Source organism: Labrus bergylta, chromosome 15 (assembly GCF_963930695.1).
Source record: "Labrus bergylta chromosome 15, fLabBer1.1, whole genome shotgun sequence".
Lineage (NCBI taxonomy): Eukaryota > Metazoa > Chordata > Actinopteri > Labriformes > Labridae > Labrus > Labrus bergylta.
In genome coordinates, this window is record NC_089209.1 from 14,057,287 (window position 1) to 14,075,907 (window position 18,621).

Consider the following 18,621-nt stretch of genomic DNA (forward strand, 5'->3'; position numbering starts at 1 on the left):
CTATTAGCATTTGGTGTAGCTCAGCAGTTTAAACTGACAGGAGCCTGACCGTGATCCTGCATTATGCAGGAGTCACACATTTGGTCTCAGACTAATATAACAGAAACAAAGCTGATAAACTGAACATAAAATGATACATTTAGAAAAACTTGAGGCACTGACCTTCCAATTTGTGGATGGTTGAAAATGTTCCTTGTGTATTGGGGGGGGGGAAGGTGCTAATTTTGGGATTGAGCCTCGAGAGGGGATCCAAATTCCAGAAATGTGATTGTACAAAAAAGTATAGTTTTGCCACAAAATCCATTACTGTCAAATCAGAATGAGTGATGAAGCTAAATAAGCAGAACATGCTTTAAGTACAAAAAAATAGATCTGCACATAATCACATATCAGTCTTCAAAACTGAATGAAGAAATTATAATCTATCAAGGCTGTCTAACTCATGCTAAGTGGAGGAACTCCTTTTCACATTCATTAGATGTTTTTCTGTTACATGAATTGTTTTAAAGATGTAGCATATTTATTTAACTATAACTAATGAAACATTTTATCTTTTCAGTCAATATCTGATTAGACAACAAACAGAAATCAATTACCAATAACTTTTAACCAAATAAAACCATCAGTCATTCTATCTAGCAGTCTGTTGACAATGTTCTTAAAGGATGAATACACAGAAAAAGATGCAACTATCTCACAATCATACGATATAACTAGAAGAATATGGAAGTTATTCATTAGTTTGCACATTCATTCATGTGCTTCATTCAACAAAACATGAAAAAGTTTAACAAAAAGAGTACTTTAATGCCTAATTAGAATCCAAAGCAGGATTCTCTCTGTCATTTAAAAGTGATTGAGAATTAAAACATTAAAGGTTTGATTCAAACAGACTTTTTCAGGACTAAAATACAGATGTTTCCAAAATGAATGATATAATTATCTATTTAAAAAAAAAGAAAAAAAATAACAGAATAATTTAGGTAAATTATCTCTCTGATGTGGCTTAATGAAAACAAACAGCTAGCTGCCAATTCCTAATGGGCCATCTTTCATCTGAACCAACACAAAGACTTGAAACCCACATCTTATTGAGCAGTCCCCATTGGGAATTCAGAGATTTGGCCAAATTTTGAAGACAAACAAAAACCTGCCAACAAACCCTTCAGATATCTATGCACCCATTGGCACACACGGCCAATTAACATGATCTGGAAAGCGCTAATGGAATCTTGAGCGGTAATAAAAGTAAACAATTCAATTAAAGGGACCCTTGTACCATTGTAAGCTCTATTCAGGCCCATTAGGACGCCCAGTATTCTCATGGTAATCTAATATTTGGGTTTTCTGTGTTCTCATAATGAATTGTGTTTTTTTTTCCTCCAAACATTGTTGTTCAGACATTTGTGGGAGTGCTGGCAGAGACACAAAGACGTACATTAGGACCCATTGTCCCCTGTGATTATTAAAGTAAACAGAAATAGTGAAGGGGTAACATCCACAGCTGCACACACTCGAGCCTGTGTTTGTGAAGTGGCAGAAAGGGCCGATCAACCCTCAAGACTTTGTCAGAGATGATCCCATTATTTGGATCTTCTCAAGAGCCGAGCGGCAGGCCCGGCTAATGAGGCTTTGAAGATCGGTCTCTGGCTCGGATTCATGGGGAGCAGAGAATTCAGGCGCTCAATAGACTTGGCAGGAGATGAAATGCTTAGGCCAAGGTGGACCACTAAGACGTTCCCTGCCTCAGCCTCAGGGTCTTATTTTGTCTTTAAAAACAGGAGGAAATATGATCAAGTTAAAGTCTAAACTTAGAAGGTTACGTTGGTTACATTACGTACATGGACGTTGAAATGTCCATGTACCAGTTTGTCTGGTATAGTGTACGTATGGTATGATAAAAAGCATCACTGAGATGCATCCAACTAAAATGTTCTCAACAATAAGGGGCGAGATAAATGATTGTTTGGTCTGTTATCAAAAAACCTTAATAAAAAGCCAGTAACAGGTTCCCAGCACCTGATAGGACATTTCCTGTGAACAACTATTTAAAACAGGAAGAGATCAAATTTATGGACATAAAAAAAGAATACAAAAGCTTAAACTGAAATGCGATAACCAAAATCAGGTTTTAACCTTTACCCTTCAAATGCAACTGAAACCTTTTAACTATCAAGATTTTCTTCAAATGAATGGATTGTTTATGTTGTCAAAGAAATAGACCAGTTTTTTTTCATTAATGGGCTATCAGTCATACAGCAAGGACCGTTTGCACAAATTAAAGTTGCGAGACACGTTTAAGAACATAAAACTCTTGAGATGTTTAATGTTTAAAATTGGTTCTTTAAATAGATACAAGTATTTTATATATAGGAGCATCGGAGCTCAACATAAAGACCTGAAGCAGAATTGTGCGTTTTGAACATTACTCCCAACATATTGCCCGTTAAGTAACAATACACTGTTTATACATTACAAAAACAAAAATTGTTTTGAACAGGTTCTGCCAAAGTGAATTCATGTGTCTGTTTGACTAAAAGCTCACAATGTTCCTTTAAACTGAGAACCTCTGCGATAAGGAAAAGAAAGGCTGAAACGAATGTTAAAAAGACAGGACAAGAATGACTGGTGAAGCAGGAATATAACTGAGCTAGTCAGACACGCTGTGGATTTTTTTTCAGACTGTTTCTAGTAACGAGGACTAGCAGCAAACCAAGGAATTTGTTAAATCCTGTGTTCCCATTGAAAACATCTTGACTTAACATTGAAAACATCTTGAATTAATTTGAACTGGGGTGGAAAAAGTGGCTCAGCAGCACCGACTAATGAGCAGACTGAATGTCATGTAGCCAACTTTTGCCTGAAAAAGCCATTTCTTTTCATTATTACACGACTGCATGCAGTGATTACTATCTATATGAGAGTCTCTTTTAACAGTTGAACCCGTACAAGTTTTCTGTCAATGGTTGTATAATGTAAATACTTTTTTTTGCTGAATTCCAATGTAGCAATAAGAAACAGATAGAAGACAAAGAGCAATCTGCTTTAATTTAGCTAAGGCCCATTTGACGCATCATCTTGGGGTAACTTTCTGATAATGTGATATATATTTAAGCTGTACATGAAGTCTGACTGAACCATTAAAGGACAACAGAGGTTATGTAGGCGGTCTCATGTGACATGGAGTTAACTTTCTGCAGCTGAACTATCTTTAAATAATAGTAATGTGTGGGAAGAAACATCACATGTCCAGAAGCAACACGCGGGGATCTTCCACCACCGCTTTGATCTTGCGTAAGAAAGTGACCGCCTCTCTGCCGTCGACGAGTCGGTGGTCATATGTCAGTGCCACGTACATCATGGGCCTGACCTCCACCTGCCAGAACACAAACTGATTTATTATTTGCTCAGAGTTGAGTGAGTCATATTTGAAGCACAAGCAGATCAATCCTACATTATTATTGTTACTTTTTTTTTCACCATTAAAACTTTTGCTAATGCTGTAGAAATGCTAATATCCTTTACACGCTTTAATGCGCCACACAAACAAAGCTGGCTTAAACCTTTGGATGCTGGAGAAGTTTTTCCAGCAGTATGTATGGAGACTCAGCTCTTACCTTGCCATTGATAGCTACAGGTCGGTCAAAGATGCCGTGCATGCCCAGGATGGCAGATTGAGGGGGGTTGATAATGGGCGTGCCGAACATGGAGCCGAACACACCACCATTGCTAATGGTGAAGGTGCCTCCATCCATATCTTCCACAGCAAGCTCATTATTACGAGCCTGAGTCACAAGATACAAACAGATCCCAAAGTTTTGTGATACAATTCAATACAAATGTTTTTTTTTGTTCCACATGGAATATGGTAATATCTGTCTATTATTGTACAACAGCTTTTACCTTTTCTCCCAATGCATTGATGGCTTTCTCAATGCCAGTGAAGTTCATTGTTTCCACATTACGGATCACTGGTACAACAAGCCCCTAAAACAAAGACATCTTATTCAGTTGTATTCAACGTTACCTAGCATTTAAAAGCAACAGCTTTGTCATGAAAAATATGAAGATGACTTAGCTAAAAGTCATACCTTTGGAGTTGCCACGGCGACGCTGATGTCTACGTAATCCCTGTAGACGATCTCTTTGGTTGTATCATCGATGACTGAAGTAAAAAAATGTTTGAAGATTACATTAGCTTAAAATAAAAATAATTGATATTTTGCTCTGCTGCTGTTACAGAGAGTAGAGCTCCTTTTGGGGGGGGGGGGTCAGTTTTACACAAAATAAATAAAATAACAGAAAGGACGTCTTTGCGTCTCACCAGCATTAACAGCAGGTTGGTCAGTCAGAGCGTGTGCTGCAGCTTTCACAAACACAGACATGAAACCCAGTTTGATGCCGTGCTTCTTTAGGAAAGCATCCTTATGGACCGTCCTCATCTGCTGAATGTTGCTGAAAGAAAGTTAAGATGTACTGAATAACTTCTTAAGGCCTGTAGACATACCGAGGTTGGGTTTTGACAAATACAAGTATTAAGAAAGTTGTAGTTTTCTTTAGAGGAGCTGCATTGGCTCACCTCATGTCCACCTCGTTGAAGGTGGTCAACATGGCGCAGGTGTTCTGAGCCTCCTTTAGCCTCTGGGCGATCCTCAGCCTCATGCGGTTCATCTTCACCTGAACAGAGGGAGATAAAAAAAAATTTAAAAGATCTTTGAAGGGTATCCTTTAAGAAATATTTGGCAGGCCGTGACAAAAATGTTAAATATTTATGCAACAAAAGAACAACATATGATTAAAACATTGTCAATGTGTTATACGTGTGTGTGTTACCCTGTTTTCTCCTCTGGCTCCTGCTGTTGGAGGAGCTGGTGCAGGAGGTGCAGCGGTTGGCTTGACAGCAGACACTTGATGAAGAGGGAAAGAAAATGTCACATTAAGGGGCCATAAATAGTTCAAGGGTGCTACTCAGACACATGCAGCATAAGAAATAATGAATATGCCTTCAGCAGCATGGACATTTTCATTTTGCAGGAGGGAACACACACCGGGTCTGGCTGGGGCAGCCGGTGGTGGCACTGGAGGCATGGCAGCAGGGGCTGACGCTGAAGGAGGTGGTGGTGGTGGAGGAGGAGGGGCTGCAGCTGGTGCCTCTGCAGCTGGGGAGGGGGCAGCTTTGGCAGCAACAGCTGAAGAAAAAGAAGTAAAGAAATACAAATATAGTTATGGTCCTATTATCCATCCAGTGACTCATTATGCTTAAGTAGTATCACTACTCACCACAGAACAACGCAGAAGAGGTGTTCATTTACAAAAATGTGGGATAGTATTGTTAACTATATTTTAAAGGGAAGTAAGGCAGTTATGTTGTGAATTATAAAGAAATGTGTTTTGGTTTTAAAAATAAAAAACTTAATATTTCAAATGTGCTGTTTTAGTAATGCCTCAACGCCAGCATATGAGATTGTACAAGTTTGTTTCCATTGGTGACAAAATGATGAGTGTTGTAATGACACACCTCCTTTTCGGAGTTTGAAGAGTGGCGTCCCTCCTTCTACCTTCCCTCCATCAGGAACCAGCAGCTCCTCAATGACACCAGATGCTGGTGCGGGGACTTGCACTGAGGTCTACAAATAGAAAATACGGATGTCAGCAAAACTAGTCACAGTCTCTGTTTAAGAAAATAAAAAATACTTGTGTAATTTAAGGCCGTGATGGTTCTTGTTCATACCTTGTCAGTCTCAATTTCACACACCACCTCATCCTCTGTCACCGAGTCACCCACAGCTAAAACAAACACAATGGTAAAGCATGTAGTGCAACACCTGGCTCATTGGTAGTACAACAGTAGAGTATAATTTACCCACCTTTCTCCCACCTCACATCCCCCTCTGAAACAGACTCTGCGAATGCAGGAGTTTTCACTGTGACTACCTCATCCCCTGTGCAAAAAGAAACACCGTTAACAACACTCAGCTGAGTTGATGTCACTACAAAACTGTGGAAATGGTTGTTATACATACTGTGAACAGCCGATGTCTTGAAGTATCTGACGTGGAGGACATTCGTTGATGATGAAAATTCACATCTACAGGTTGAGAAAACACAATCAATAACTCGCATAATAGCCCAAAATCAAATTAAGATGTCAAGACACACAGTAATGATCAATGCACGCCTTGGTTAGAGTAACTATTTATTTTATTTTATTCAACACCCAATTAAACAACGTTATCCTTACGGCATGTTTGGTGAAAGATGAGTTTATAATACACATAACAATGCACTGTGGTGATTAAGGGTTTCTAAGCATGATGAGGCGTTCAAAGACAGACCACAAAGCTGGAGAACACTTACAGCGGAGAATTCCTGTAAACTAGCTGGCTGCAGGTAGAAAGGCCTTAAGATGAACGAAAAAAAAAAAAAGGGGAAAAAAAAAAGAAGATTTATTTCAAACAAGAGCTGTATGTGTTTCTCCTGTTGCTCTAATATGTAACATGAGTGAAGTCCTCTGAACGCAGAACTAAACTGTGAGCTCCTATGGCAGTGGTTCTCAAACCTTCTCAATAAATTGTCCCGGCTGTAGTATTTTTCATATACATGATATATCACCCTCCAAAGGTGTTCCTCCTAATACTGATGGTATTTTAAGACTTTTTCATTTTCTTATTGCTCTGAGTTTCAGCTGCATAGCGGCTATATTTAACAACAACTCCATTTTCTTGATTTCATGCGTCGTTCAGTATCAAAAATGGCTCACAGGACATATAAACGATATCAAACAAATGTGCATTTGTAGGTTACGTCTGTTGCGACTGCAGCAGTTAATAGTAAAATATTTCATTGCAAAGAGACATTTTAAATATAAAATCTCGCTCACAAATTTTAGATTAAACACAATAAAAATTCTCAAATAGCCATGGCAGTGTTTCAAGGTGAACTTATGGTTACCAGCACTCCATTAGAAAAGCACTTCACTACATCATCTCACACCCCACTGACGTCACCAATTCTTCTAAGATCCATCCACTCATAGAGCTTCTTCACACATCCCCAATAATATTAAGCATATTATAGATGTTACATTTTTAATGGGATCCTCAAATAGAGGTAGGTCATGTCAAGTGGCCTTATGAAGAAGCACTCTTACCTGATGCACTTTTTCGGACCAGCACATTATTGGCCTGAAAATCAAAAAAAATGTTCAGGCATAGAAAGAAAATAATTATGATAAGATGAATCTCCCAAAGCCATCATGCAATTCATTTCGCTTAAAACACAGATCCCTATTCTTTCCACAATGCGTCAAGATGGCTTAACGCATTGGTGTCAGAAAACTTAACACCAGAAATGTATTGTAAATTCTGCCTACAAATGGCATATTGATCAAAGAGCACATGAACGACTGCCAGAGTCAAACCACTGGATTTAGAAGACAAGCTGCTCTGTCTGTGCTACATTGCTTTTGTGTTACAAGTCGTGTGTTTGGCTTTTTTGGTTCTTGCTGCTTTTACACTGATAATTGTCTGTTAGAGTCACATGACTGCTCTTTCAAAAAACAAAAAAAAAAAACATCTGATGTGGGATGCCAGAGTAGGGTGGAGCTGTCAGACAAAAGGGCCAAAAGAAATGCAGTAGATGGAGGCCTGTGCAGCCACGCAGCATCATGCCACCGGAAGATGCAGTCACTCTGTAATAAATCCTTGTTCTCCTTATCTAGAGTTGAGATAAGTATTTAATCTATCAAAACAAGGTTTACTCAGAAATAATGATTAACATTTACTGATTCCAGCTCCTCAAACTAAACCGATAAGCAATAAAGAACAAATATATTTGAGCGATATCTCACTAGAATGAGTGTTGCCAAAGATAACCACAGCCATGTTGTTATTCAATGAAACCGCCTGCCCTTACGAGTCATTTTATAAAAGTGTTACAAGCGACATGTAAACAGTAATAAGCAACAACTGACGTGGATACAACTGTGCATATCTTTTGTGTTATGGCTAAAAGTGTTTATTGTTGACTCTTGTATTTAAGACACTTTTTTTTTTTTGCAGGCAGGCATTGATCTCATGGCAATACTTGCAACTGTAGTTGTGGCTGAACCCTGTGAAGATAATATGTTTTACTGTCATGATCACGTTTCAGCCGCATTACCTGCAAGAAAGACAGCTGAGCTCGTGAGGGTCGTGACACTGCAATCCCCTCAAACACACACGTGTGTAACATGACATGTGCTATTTCTGTCTGGCCAACCACACAGCCCATGACTTAAAAAACTAAACAAAAAAAAACAACATCTATATTAAATACATAGTTAAGCCTGTCACGACTTCCTCATGCTGTAGAATTTAAAAAAAAGAAATGAGAATAAGGTAATTGCATTGGACAGGGGTACAAGCTCTTTGCTTAAGTAGTGAGTTGTTTTTGACTTTCTGGTAATGCTATCAGCTTTCCTTTCATTATCCATACAGCTAATTGGTTGGTTATAGATATCATTTCTTCTGAAACTTGCTCTCACTTGCAGTCGCTGCCTCCTGTCAGGGTCTCTCAGGGTCTCTCAGGGTCTGTCAGGGTCTGTCAGGTTCTCTCAGGGTCTCTCAGGGTCTGTCTGTCCTTGGTAGGCGAGGCCCTGCTACACAAGCTAGGCTAGCTAACAGCTAAGTCGGCTAGGTCTTGTTTTAACAAGTGAGAGCCGTTCAGAGCTGGTGTACAATCTCAGTTCAGTGATTTCTTTCCCAACTTACCTGACTCACTGCAGACAGAGAACGACCAAGCGTCCGGTATGCACATCTGGACCGCGATAGCATTACGCTTGATGGCTGTTGTGTCCCTTTTCTGACAGCGGCTGAAGGAGCGGTGCGGAAGTGGGAGGAACCACTGCGAGAGAGAGAGGGGGGGGGGGAGGGGGGGCTCACTAAGTGTTTGGACTGGACGAAAATAAATCACACTGACAGTAATAAGCCACACCTAAACGATATAGAAGGGACAGATTATTAAATTATTTTATTTCATGCCTTTCATGAAACAATTTTAATAAGATTTTAAATTTTAACTCTGCACTGTAACTTTTAACTCTTTTTATATTTTTACTTTATTTATTTCAATTAATTTCATTTGAATTATTTTTATTTGAATATGTGTACAGATTTAATAATTCCAGTGATTTTTATTATTTTTTTTATTTTTATTATTATTATTTTATTATTTATTTTTATGTTCTATTTTAATGTTTATTTTCTTTCCTCTGTCATGATGCTTTTGATGTCTTGTGTGACGCACTTTGAATTGCCTTGTTGTTGAAATGTGCTATATAAATAAAACTTGCCTTGCCTTGCCTTCATCATTACTTGATTAACCTGTAGGTAAATCCCAGTGTTTGATTCTTCAAATCAATTTAACATCACGTACAATCACAATTTAAAGAAAAAAAAATATATATTAAGAATGTATTTCTTACTTTATCTGATGAGAGCAGGTTTTCCTGTACAAAAAAAGTACTATTATTATGTAATTATGTGCAAGTAGGGACGGGATAGGTTGGATGTTAGACCACACCTCCTTGTCTTTAGAGCACATCTCAGTTGGACCAGTACAAATATTTGAGTCACTGCTCCTACAAGCTTCAGAGCCCCAGCCTCCATTAGTCCTTTGAGTCAGGCAACAGGTGAGTCACTCATCTGTGGTTCTTATTATCTAATGCTTGATTTTTTAGCTTTGATTATCTCTTATTATCAACACGATAAGGATGTTTCTTTCAAAGCGTATGCTTTATGCATCTGAAATATTGATTCTTTATTTTATTTTTGCTGTAAAGTTTAAATAAATGTATGTTTACTTAAATAATTAGGTTACAGGGTTACACTTGGATATATCTATTTGACTTCATTTTTAATATTGGTGCAAAATAATAATAGAAAATAATACCTGGATTAACCTGAGTAATGTATTGATTTGTGTTGCTTTAAATCTTCAAGAATTCCAGGAAGCGTTTACAGTATAACTTCTAATAACAGCTAAATCCCATTAATAATATTTGATGATATTTTCTTTCCTTGCTTTTATTTTTTTGCACCCCACATTCATGAATCAGAGCGCTTGGAGTAAAGGTATGTATTATTCTGGCAGCTTTTGCCCTGATGGCTGCACAGCAGAGCATCTCTCCGGTTTTCAACCTGATCCCTTGGTATGTGTTTCTTTGACCTCACACAAAGACAGTGAAGAGATTAAAATGCTTCACGAGCAGGCTTTTTACGGCAGCAGTGATGCCTGTTCAAGCCATCAGGAGTTCAATACCTCCAGCGACGATGTATATGGATCTACAAGATGGCCATCATCTCCTGCATCTAGTTCCTTGGGTCACCCTGAGTTGGACTACAACAGCAGTCATCAAGCAAAGCGTGCCAGAGTGGAGAGTATCATCAAAGGTATGGCCAGCTCCCCCGGGGTGCAGGACACAGATGTGATGACAAATCAGTACGAGGAGTCAGACACCATGAAGGGGAATGAAAGGATTCAAGAACTGCCTTTACATCAGGGAAGAAAAAGACCAGGCTGCATGAGCAACAACCAGATGAAAATAAAAAAGCTTGACAGTCAGCAGCAGCACCGCCAACAGCTCAGAACAGGATCTGACAACGTGGACGCTCCGAACGACAATTCAGACAGTGGTAAAGAAGAAAAATATCCCAGCTGGAAAGATTCTTCTGGAAGTTCTTCAAGTTATGAGTTTATAGACTCGTACAGTGAATTTCAGAGCAGCAAAAGTAGGAAGTTGCAGGGATGGAAGAAGATGAAGCTGCTGAACTACTTCCAATCCAAACCGGATAGAATAAAGCTAATTTCGGATGTTTTAAAGTATGAACTTTCCAAAGCTGTCAGTATGAGTGTTGACTCTATTTTCAAAAGCATGCCGCTTCTTCAGATGCCACAGAGTGACAGAGGGAACGTAGAGACGGATATCCCTCTCCATCCTACAGTTTGCAAAGATAATTCACTTTCCTGTTGTGGCAAAACGGATGTGGCAACCCCAGATGTTCAAACAGAAGCTTTGTCTTTGGTCGTTCAGAAGCCTCAACCAGAGAGAGACGACAAGTTCTCCCTCCAGTCAGGATCGAGAGGCCACCGTAGTCCCAAACCTCCAGTCCCCTTAAGTCAAGACCCGTCTGTGCTTCAAGACGAGCCGTCTGACGAGGGTCCCCACGCTGCCTGTCAACATGCTCTGCAACACTTGCCAGATGAAGTAGATCCAGTAAAGTTTGCAATGTTTAATGCACATTGGAATTCAATCAAAGTCAGATCAAAGGTCAACTCCAGATCTGTGATAAGACCACACAGTCACACTTTGACAGTGAATCCTCGACTTTTAGAAAGTTTGTGTCTTCCTCATGTCAAGATCGAGTCCGATAGCCTGGTGAAGAATACACTTTACATGCTCAATGTATCCTTTAAAATACAATTTAATGTTTGGTCTTTATTCATGTTCTCTTTAAATAGCCGACAACAGTGACAGAAAAGGTCTAATAATTGTTTCTTTATTGTAGCTTCTGAAGCGGCAGCCTGTAGGCAGCTGTTATTTGTCCTCCCTTGTCCTTTGAGGTCTAAAACAATAACTTTTTTTGTGCCATAAAGCTGGTCTATTTCAGATCGCTGCTTCTTATGTGTGTCATGAATATGTTTGATCGTTAACTCTGGTGCATCAAGGAGGGTCTCACCACGAGTCATCTGAAGAAAGCAAAGCTTATGTTCTTCTTTACTCGATACCCGAGCTCATTGGTGCTGAAGATGTGTTTTCATGATGTGCAGGTGAGACCACTGAACACTGAAAGATGCATTTGTTCCCCAACAACTTAACTCTGCAATGAAAATGCAGACATAACATTCATTACAATCTTGCCGCAATATTTCACGAGACCTGGAATTTTGTGTTTGAAATGTGCTGCATGTTCTGTGATCAAAGGGTTTCTAAAAGCTCTTACAAATCAGATCTCGTTTACAAAATGCATCAGTGTGACTACAGAACAGAGAGACAGATCAAGACAAGTTCTCATTGTGTTTTTATTTGTCAACAGCGTCATAATCAAAGAATCAGATCAGTTCTATTAACTGTACATGCTAATTTGGATGTGTAAAAATGAAACAAAGACATGTTTATTGAAACTCATTTTATTTTAATTATTAAAAGTACATTGCTGAGCATTTTTAGCAGTTTCTCCATACAAATTATTTACAGTACATCAGTTTACACTCACCTGTTTGTCCGTCTACTCCTCAGTTCACGCGCTGCATCACCTCTCAGCTCATCAAGTGGTTCAGTAACTTCAGGGAGTTCTTCTACATTCAGATGGAGAAGTTTGCCCGACATGCTCTCTTAGAAGGATCGGCCGATGTCAGGAGTCTGTCTGTGGGGAGAGAATCAGAGCTGTTCAGGGCTCTGAACATGCACTACAACAAAGCCAACGACTTTCAGGTGAGTCAACCTACACATCATGATCATCTCTCTGTTGTGAAGGTACAAAATACTGCTAAAATCTCAGAGATGTTTTTCAGTCAGGCGATTTCTGCTGTATTATAAGACTCAACAGCTGTCAGTGAGGTCATTTTGTAGTCTTTTGATCTTTTGTGCACTCCAACACATGACTCATCTTTTATGTGCATATGCTGTACTTTGTTTCTCACAAGCCTTAGCTCTTCAGTCTGCTTCACTGAATCTCATGAGGCATTGCTTTACGTTTGAGAAGGAATCAAAAGAACAAGATGCTTGACAGGATTTAGTTAATAAAAGTGTTCCTCATATTTTGTAGAAAATAGTTTGTATGCATGAAATGATAAATTATGAATATCTTTAGAAAAGGTTAAAACCAAGAGAAATTGTTTGTGCTTCGTGGGTAATATTTGACACCTGTCTTCCATTTCTTTCTTGATGTAAGCTTTTATAACCAATTCACATGACTTTTTCAAAAAGCATTAACACACTGATATTCAAACAAAAGACATGACAGAAAGTTCCCAAACTGGCACACATTGTGCTGGGAGGGGAACGTTTAAGTGTGTTAGGATTAGATACATTTGTGATTTAGGTAAAAAAAAAAAAAAGAAAGGCTTCCACAACAGCAAGATTAGTCTCCAGGGAAGGACTTTACACAGAAAATATCCTTATCTGTTATTATTATTCCTAAAAGGGCCATGAGATTTTGTACTTCCAGAAACATTCTCATAGTGTGTTTTCATCTGCATGGAGAGTTCGCTTTCTCTACTTAATCTGTGACTTGATAAAGCAGTCAGAGTTCATCTTGACCCTTTTTATTTTGTCATACCCAAGTAGCAACCCCTGGTGTTACAAAGTGAAGCCATAGGGGAAGTGCAAAAAACTGCAGTTCCTTGAATGTCCACTTGAGGCTGGCTCCAAAAGCCCCTGATGTCACATACACACCTATGTTAAAATGCCAATTTTGCATAAGATAAAGCAAAAAATAAACATGATTACAGCCTGTCAGAAAAACAATGTTGGTCTGCAAAGTTCACGTCTTTATCAGCACACACTGTATGGAAGGTGATATTATTTTATTACTTATTTGATTTTATGGAGGATGAGACTTATGCATAATTACAGTAGGGGCAAGAGTGATATGACTACAAGCGGGAGCGACCAATGGGTGACTTCACTGAGACCGTTATATTTTATATGATCTATGGTTATACCTACAGCTGGTCAGTATTCTCTTCTTTACACAATGAATGAATTTTAATTCTACTGATAGTTTTCAGATAAATAGTAATTGAAATTTGGTCTTTTTAAAAAAACTTTTGCTCTCAATTTATTATTTAAAGCATGTATATAAAAATACAGAATACACAATATGTTGAAAACTAAAATTCATCACATTTAATAGGTTGACTGAGATTACCCCAGAAAATATTCATTCAATTTAACAGGAATCAATACTGGACTTTTCTTTTTTAAATGTGCACTCCCCTCCACCTTATTTATAATGTGAATAAAGTTAAAGGCAAAGTCTTACTGCACCATTAGGAAGAAGTCACATAAGCACTGTCTTAATGTTTGACCAAGGTTTCTGCAGCGTTCACCAGGTTAGTTTGAGACATTTAATCCAACAGGGGATAAAACTAATAGTACCAGCAAAATCATGAAAGTGTGATAGGAAACCAGTATGGTGGACTGCACGAACATACACCTTTTGTAGTCTTTTGACCAATCACAGCACTTTACGCTAAACATCAAATTCAGCCCTCTTACACACACATTCATACACAGATTGCAGAGGCTGCTATAAAAAGTAGGATCTGATGTAACATCATTCATTCTCATTCACATGCTGATGGCAATACTTCCAATCCCACCTGTCACACAAGTATTGGGCGTCAGTTTGTAACTACATGATGAAATTAACTTTGAATGGATGCGTTGTAAGACAGAGAAAGGCAAGGAGCAAGAACTTTGTATAAATTAATGTACTAATAACATTAAAATGAACAGTAACTTACACAAGTTCATAGCAGAATAAATTTAGACCTCCAATGTTCATTTATATTTCATTGTTATCATGATGTACCTCCATTCCTCTTAGACGGGGTAAATGGAAGAGAGGCCATTGAAATGGAGAAATGTGTCTTTATCTCAGGTTGTTTGTTGTGTATTTACAGATCAAGACACGAAACAGCAACATGCTGACTGTGCTGAATTCAACAAATACTTAAATAAATAATGAGCAATTATCCTAACTTAAAGTTTCTGTATGTTACTGCTAAAATCAACACTTGTCCATACTGACTTAGAGCTCATGAGGTTTAAACACCCTTCTACTTTACATCTGTTTGCTCATGACTCAGACAGCCTGCAATCAGAGAAAAAACGTTTGAAAAGTAACGCGAATGCCTCAGGCAGACAAGGGAATTAATTTAATATCAAAATATTTTAATACAAAGCCATTTTGGGCAGAAACATCTTTTGAATTTTCCTGTGCTGCTGCTACCTTGTGTGTGTGAGTTATTTAAAAACACATGAAAAGCAGATAACACTTGGCATAGAGTTCTTGTTATTTCAGTGAAAATAAAATTAAACAGAAAGTAGGAGGTGATGGTTTTGGTTTCTGATGAGTGGCAGAGACACTAAACCTCTTAACTCTGCTTCAAGGGAAAAATACTCTAAAAACAGGTGAGAGGAAACAAGGGGCAGAGAGGACAAGTATCATGAGTATGACAAAGTGAAGTTGTGTTTTTTTTTTTTCAAACTGTTGTCAACATGTGTAACAATTTAGTGAAACTGATTGAGCATAGGGTTTGTTCATGTGGGAGCAGGAGCTGAAGTTTCAAGTTCACCACAGCTCCAATCATTGCACATCTGTTAAGATTCTAGCTTGTTACTTACCTTGATCTGCAGGGCCAGTTTCTGTTTATATTAAATACAATAGTCATCTAAAATGTTCCCCAAACAGAACATTAGATTTTCAACAATATAAGTGTTAAAGGCTCTAATATAAATGGTTAACTCTTCTCCTGCTGATTCAAAGGTTCCCGACAGATTTCTGGAAGTTGCAGAGATTACATTGAGAGAATTTTTCATTGCCATTTCAATGGGAAAGGATCGTGACCCGTCATGGAAGAAAGCAATCTACAAGGTGATCTGTAAACTGGACAGTGATGTACCAGCCGAGTTCAAACGTCATCACTCTGGATGAGAACCAACCAGAAGACTTCATGTGCCACAGTGGTCTACTGTCAAAGTGGACTTACTCATGCGCTATCAGCAAACTATTATTATTGAATAGCATAGCGAGTGAAGTGCATGCCTGCATATTTCTAAACACATGACAGAACATGGCTGCGTTTATGCATGTTGTTGCATAATTAAGTTGTTTGAAACACATGTATTTTGCTATAATCAGCCATATGATGAAGCAAGAATACATTTTCTTTGTAAAAGTGAGTTTCAGAGAAATGTCCACACAAAGTCAGAGATTAGACTGAACCAATTTTCTGCTAATTCGGAGGAAACAGATATTGTTTATTGAACAAGCAAAATTAAGATGCACACCACATGAGGAAAAACATGTTTAATATTCGACAGGTAATGTACTGAAGTGAAATATCATTTCTAAAATCACTTGAAATGGTCTCGTACACATGATATTGTTAAAATAGCAGTTATTCTGTTTCTCTTCCATACTTACCATTAAGATCCATCCACACTCTCCCCAAACGATTCACTTCCACCGCCTCCCACACATGGATCAATCCACCATTGGTCGGAGTTGATGTTCTGCTTTGTTTCCAACAGTGCTGATAGTCAAGAGAGATTTCTTGTTTGGAAACTTCTTTTCTTCACAACTGCTACTACTAATACTCAAGCATTATTAGACACTGTAGGTCATGGAATTTTTGAGTCATAATTGAGTAGGAAAAGGTTGTTGTTTTTTTTTACTGTCAAGGAATAATAGGGCTTGATGTCATGTACTATGTACACTTTAACTACTCATGGTTAACTGTATCAGCACTGCCACTATCCTTTTACTTTGAAAACACACAAAAAACCTGACCTGCAGATGAACATTATGTGTTTAATATTAATGTTAATCCACCACAGACACCCAATAAACAATGGCAAAGCTTGCCAAACCAGCTTTGTGTAATTTTTGATCTTCTAAACGGTACAGTCATGAAATTCATTGCTCCATGTTGTTTCTTTCAATGCTAATTTAGTTTCAGTTGATCAGTTTCCATGGTAACACAATCGCCAATGCTTGCGTTATTTAGAAGTGGCATCAATTATGTTGAAAAAATGATACCACATGAGGCCACAGGAATGACTGTTCACAAGGGATGTCAAATAAATCACAGAATATGATTGTAAAGTTGATGTCATTCATTACAGGCAGAATTCACAGGAAATAGTTAGGTCTGTGATGGAAAGAGGTTGATCCAGCCTTGCAATGTGACGTGAACTAACAATTTAGCTTTCAACCGGAAAAAGCTTTTAACCCCCCCACCCCCTCCCCCCTCCTTTGGTTCCATCAACTTTTTTTTTTTGTACTTATATGCCATTAGTTTACAGTCAACTGAACTATGAGGCATGTATGTCCTTCCCTCAACAAAATGTGTATCATGGAGAGACATTTTCTTTTTTTTCTGGGAAATAAGAGATCAAGAAAGTAATGACCTGTTGAATGTTGATACGGTAGCATTTCTGTACTTTGAATTTACATGTAAAATGTGAAAACATTTGCAAGATGAAAAAGTGGAATACTTAAAATCATTGTTTTTATCAATAGCAATTTTGAGCCTGAACTTGTTACATACATTGTTATTAACATGAAAAATATGTGTACTCTGGAAACTAAGGGTTTCACAGAACAGATGTGCTACTTTTGCAACAGCTACACCTCACACAATGGTGGTGTAACTGTCAAGGATACTTCACTGTGCTGCCAAGAAATTACAAGTCAGTGCCTTGTACGATTTGCACTTATTTAAATTACTTCATATGCATGCATTTGAGGCATAGTTCACCATTCTATGTGCTTAAGAAATTATTTGGAAACACCAGTGCGTATTTCCAGTAATATAGAAAATGTTAATCTTCAGAGAGTTGATGGTAACTACACCAGCTTTATAAAGGAGTGTCACCCCTTACTTGTAAAATAACAACAGTGTTTGTCCAGGCAAAGAGATGTTCGTGCCAGGTTTGAGCTCTACAGAGGAATTTTTAAGGATAGTATCATTTTCTTTTTTCACAATCCTTGTAAAAGGAAAACCACCATCTAGTCTTTGAACAACAGGTCCATACTGCACTCAGCTTCAAACAAAACAGATTGGACATGTTTGTCATGTGAATTCGTAATACCAACATGGATGTGAGTGGAGGTTTTCGATGTACACAGAAAAACTCCAAATTATCTCATGTCAACATTTCTCCTCCAAACTTCGACAAAAGAGTTAATGCATTCTTTAAATGTCATAGGAAGTCGGATGTATGTGAGCAGTAAATACATCGACTAGGACGTTTTTATTAAACAAGCCAAAAAGGTCACCCAGGAAAGTCTCCCCATGTTGCTTATTTTGAGAACTTTATTGTCTTTTTTCCTGTATGTACAGACCAAGAAACAGTGCTACAGGTATACAGTACAGAAAGCATGAATTATATAAAACAGCAAAAAGCTGGACTGAATAGCCTACAGGACACATGACAAGAAAACTACAGAATCATAAATGACTAATTAATTAGCGGACAACCAGAGTGTCATCTTAAAAATATAAAACAAAAAACACTGCGATATCCTTCTCAGTGAAATAACTAAGAATCTGATAATTATAGTTGATGAAACCTTCACGAGTATCGTCTTTCACCACCAGCAAGCTTCAGCGTTTTCACATTCGGAACACCTGCAGGGAGAAAAAGAAACCATTGGTACATTTGCCAAAGACGCATTTCTAAGATCTTCTTTATTGATGAGAATTAGAGAATTGAATATTCAAACCCTCTACACAGTATAAAGAACTGGTTTCTGTTTCATGAACATGTTATCATTAAACAGTCATTCAAAGTCTTTAAAAAATATCCTCCAATCAACGTGAGTGAGGCAACTTTTGAATTATTCATAG

The 18,621-nt window shown here is 38.1% G+C and overlaps 3 protein-coding genes across 9 annotated transcripts in view; 1 reads left to right on the plus strand and 2 right to left on the minus strand.

Moving 5' to 3' along the window:
* Nucleotides 1–2,296: 2,296 nt before the first annotated feature.
* Nucleotides 2,297–8,883, minus strand: LOC110001458 (dihydrolipoyllysine-residue succinyltransferase component of 2-oxoglutarate dehydrogenase complex, mitochondrial). Its single transcript, XM_020656948.3, has 15 exons — nt 8,751–8,883; nt 7,151–7,184; nt 6,358–6,400; nt 6,024–6,088; nt 5,868–5,942; nt 5,732–5,787; nt 5,519–5,627; nt 5,049–5,189; nt 4,834–4,907; nt 4,580–4,677; nt 4,325–4,455; nt 4,092–4,165; nt 3,904–3,987; nt 3,618–3,785; nt 2,297–3,376 (listed from the first exon to the last, which is right to left on the minus strand). Exons 1-15 carry the CDS (start codon nt 8,811–8,813, stop codon nt 3,242–3,244), a joined length of 1,350 nt encoding a protein of 449 aa, XP_020512604.1. The 5' UTR covers nt 8,814–8,883; the 3' UTR covers nt 2,297–3,241.
* Nucleotides 8,884–8,911: 28 nt separating this feature from the next.
* LOC110001451 (prospero homeobox protein 1-like) lies at nt 8,912–15,701 on the plus strand. Its single transcript, XM_020656943.3, has 5 exons — nt 8,912–9,670; nt 10,097–11,443; nt 11,707–11,808; nt 12,278–12,472; nt 15,534–15,701. The coding sequence occupies exons 2-5, from the start codon at nt 10,115–10,117 to the stop codon at nt 15,699–15,701; spliced, it is 1,794 nt and encodes a 597-aa protein (XP_020512599.3). The 5' UTR covers nt 8,912–9,670; nt 10,097–10,114.
* Nucleotides 12,157–18,621, minus strand: part of ylpm1 (YLP motif containing 1) — a 28,065-nt gene continuing 21,600 nt past the window's right edge. For 6 of the 7 annotated variants that reach the window (XM_065964036.1, XM_065964033.1, XM_065964031.1 and 3 more), the window contains one exon: nt 18,070–18,402. Coding sequence is in view for 1 of the 7 variants with exons in the window: in XM_065964035.1 (XP_065820107.1) it covers nt 12,393–12,404 (12 nt within the window). In the remaining 6 variants the exon portion in view is untranslated. Of the gene's footprint in view, nt 12,405–18,069; nt 18,403–18,621 lie in introns of those variants that run through there. The other variant, XM_065964035.1, reaches the window with a different exon arrangement.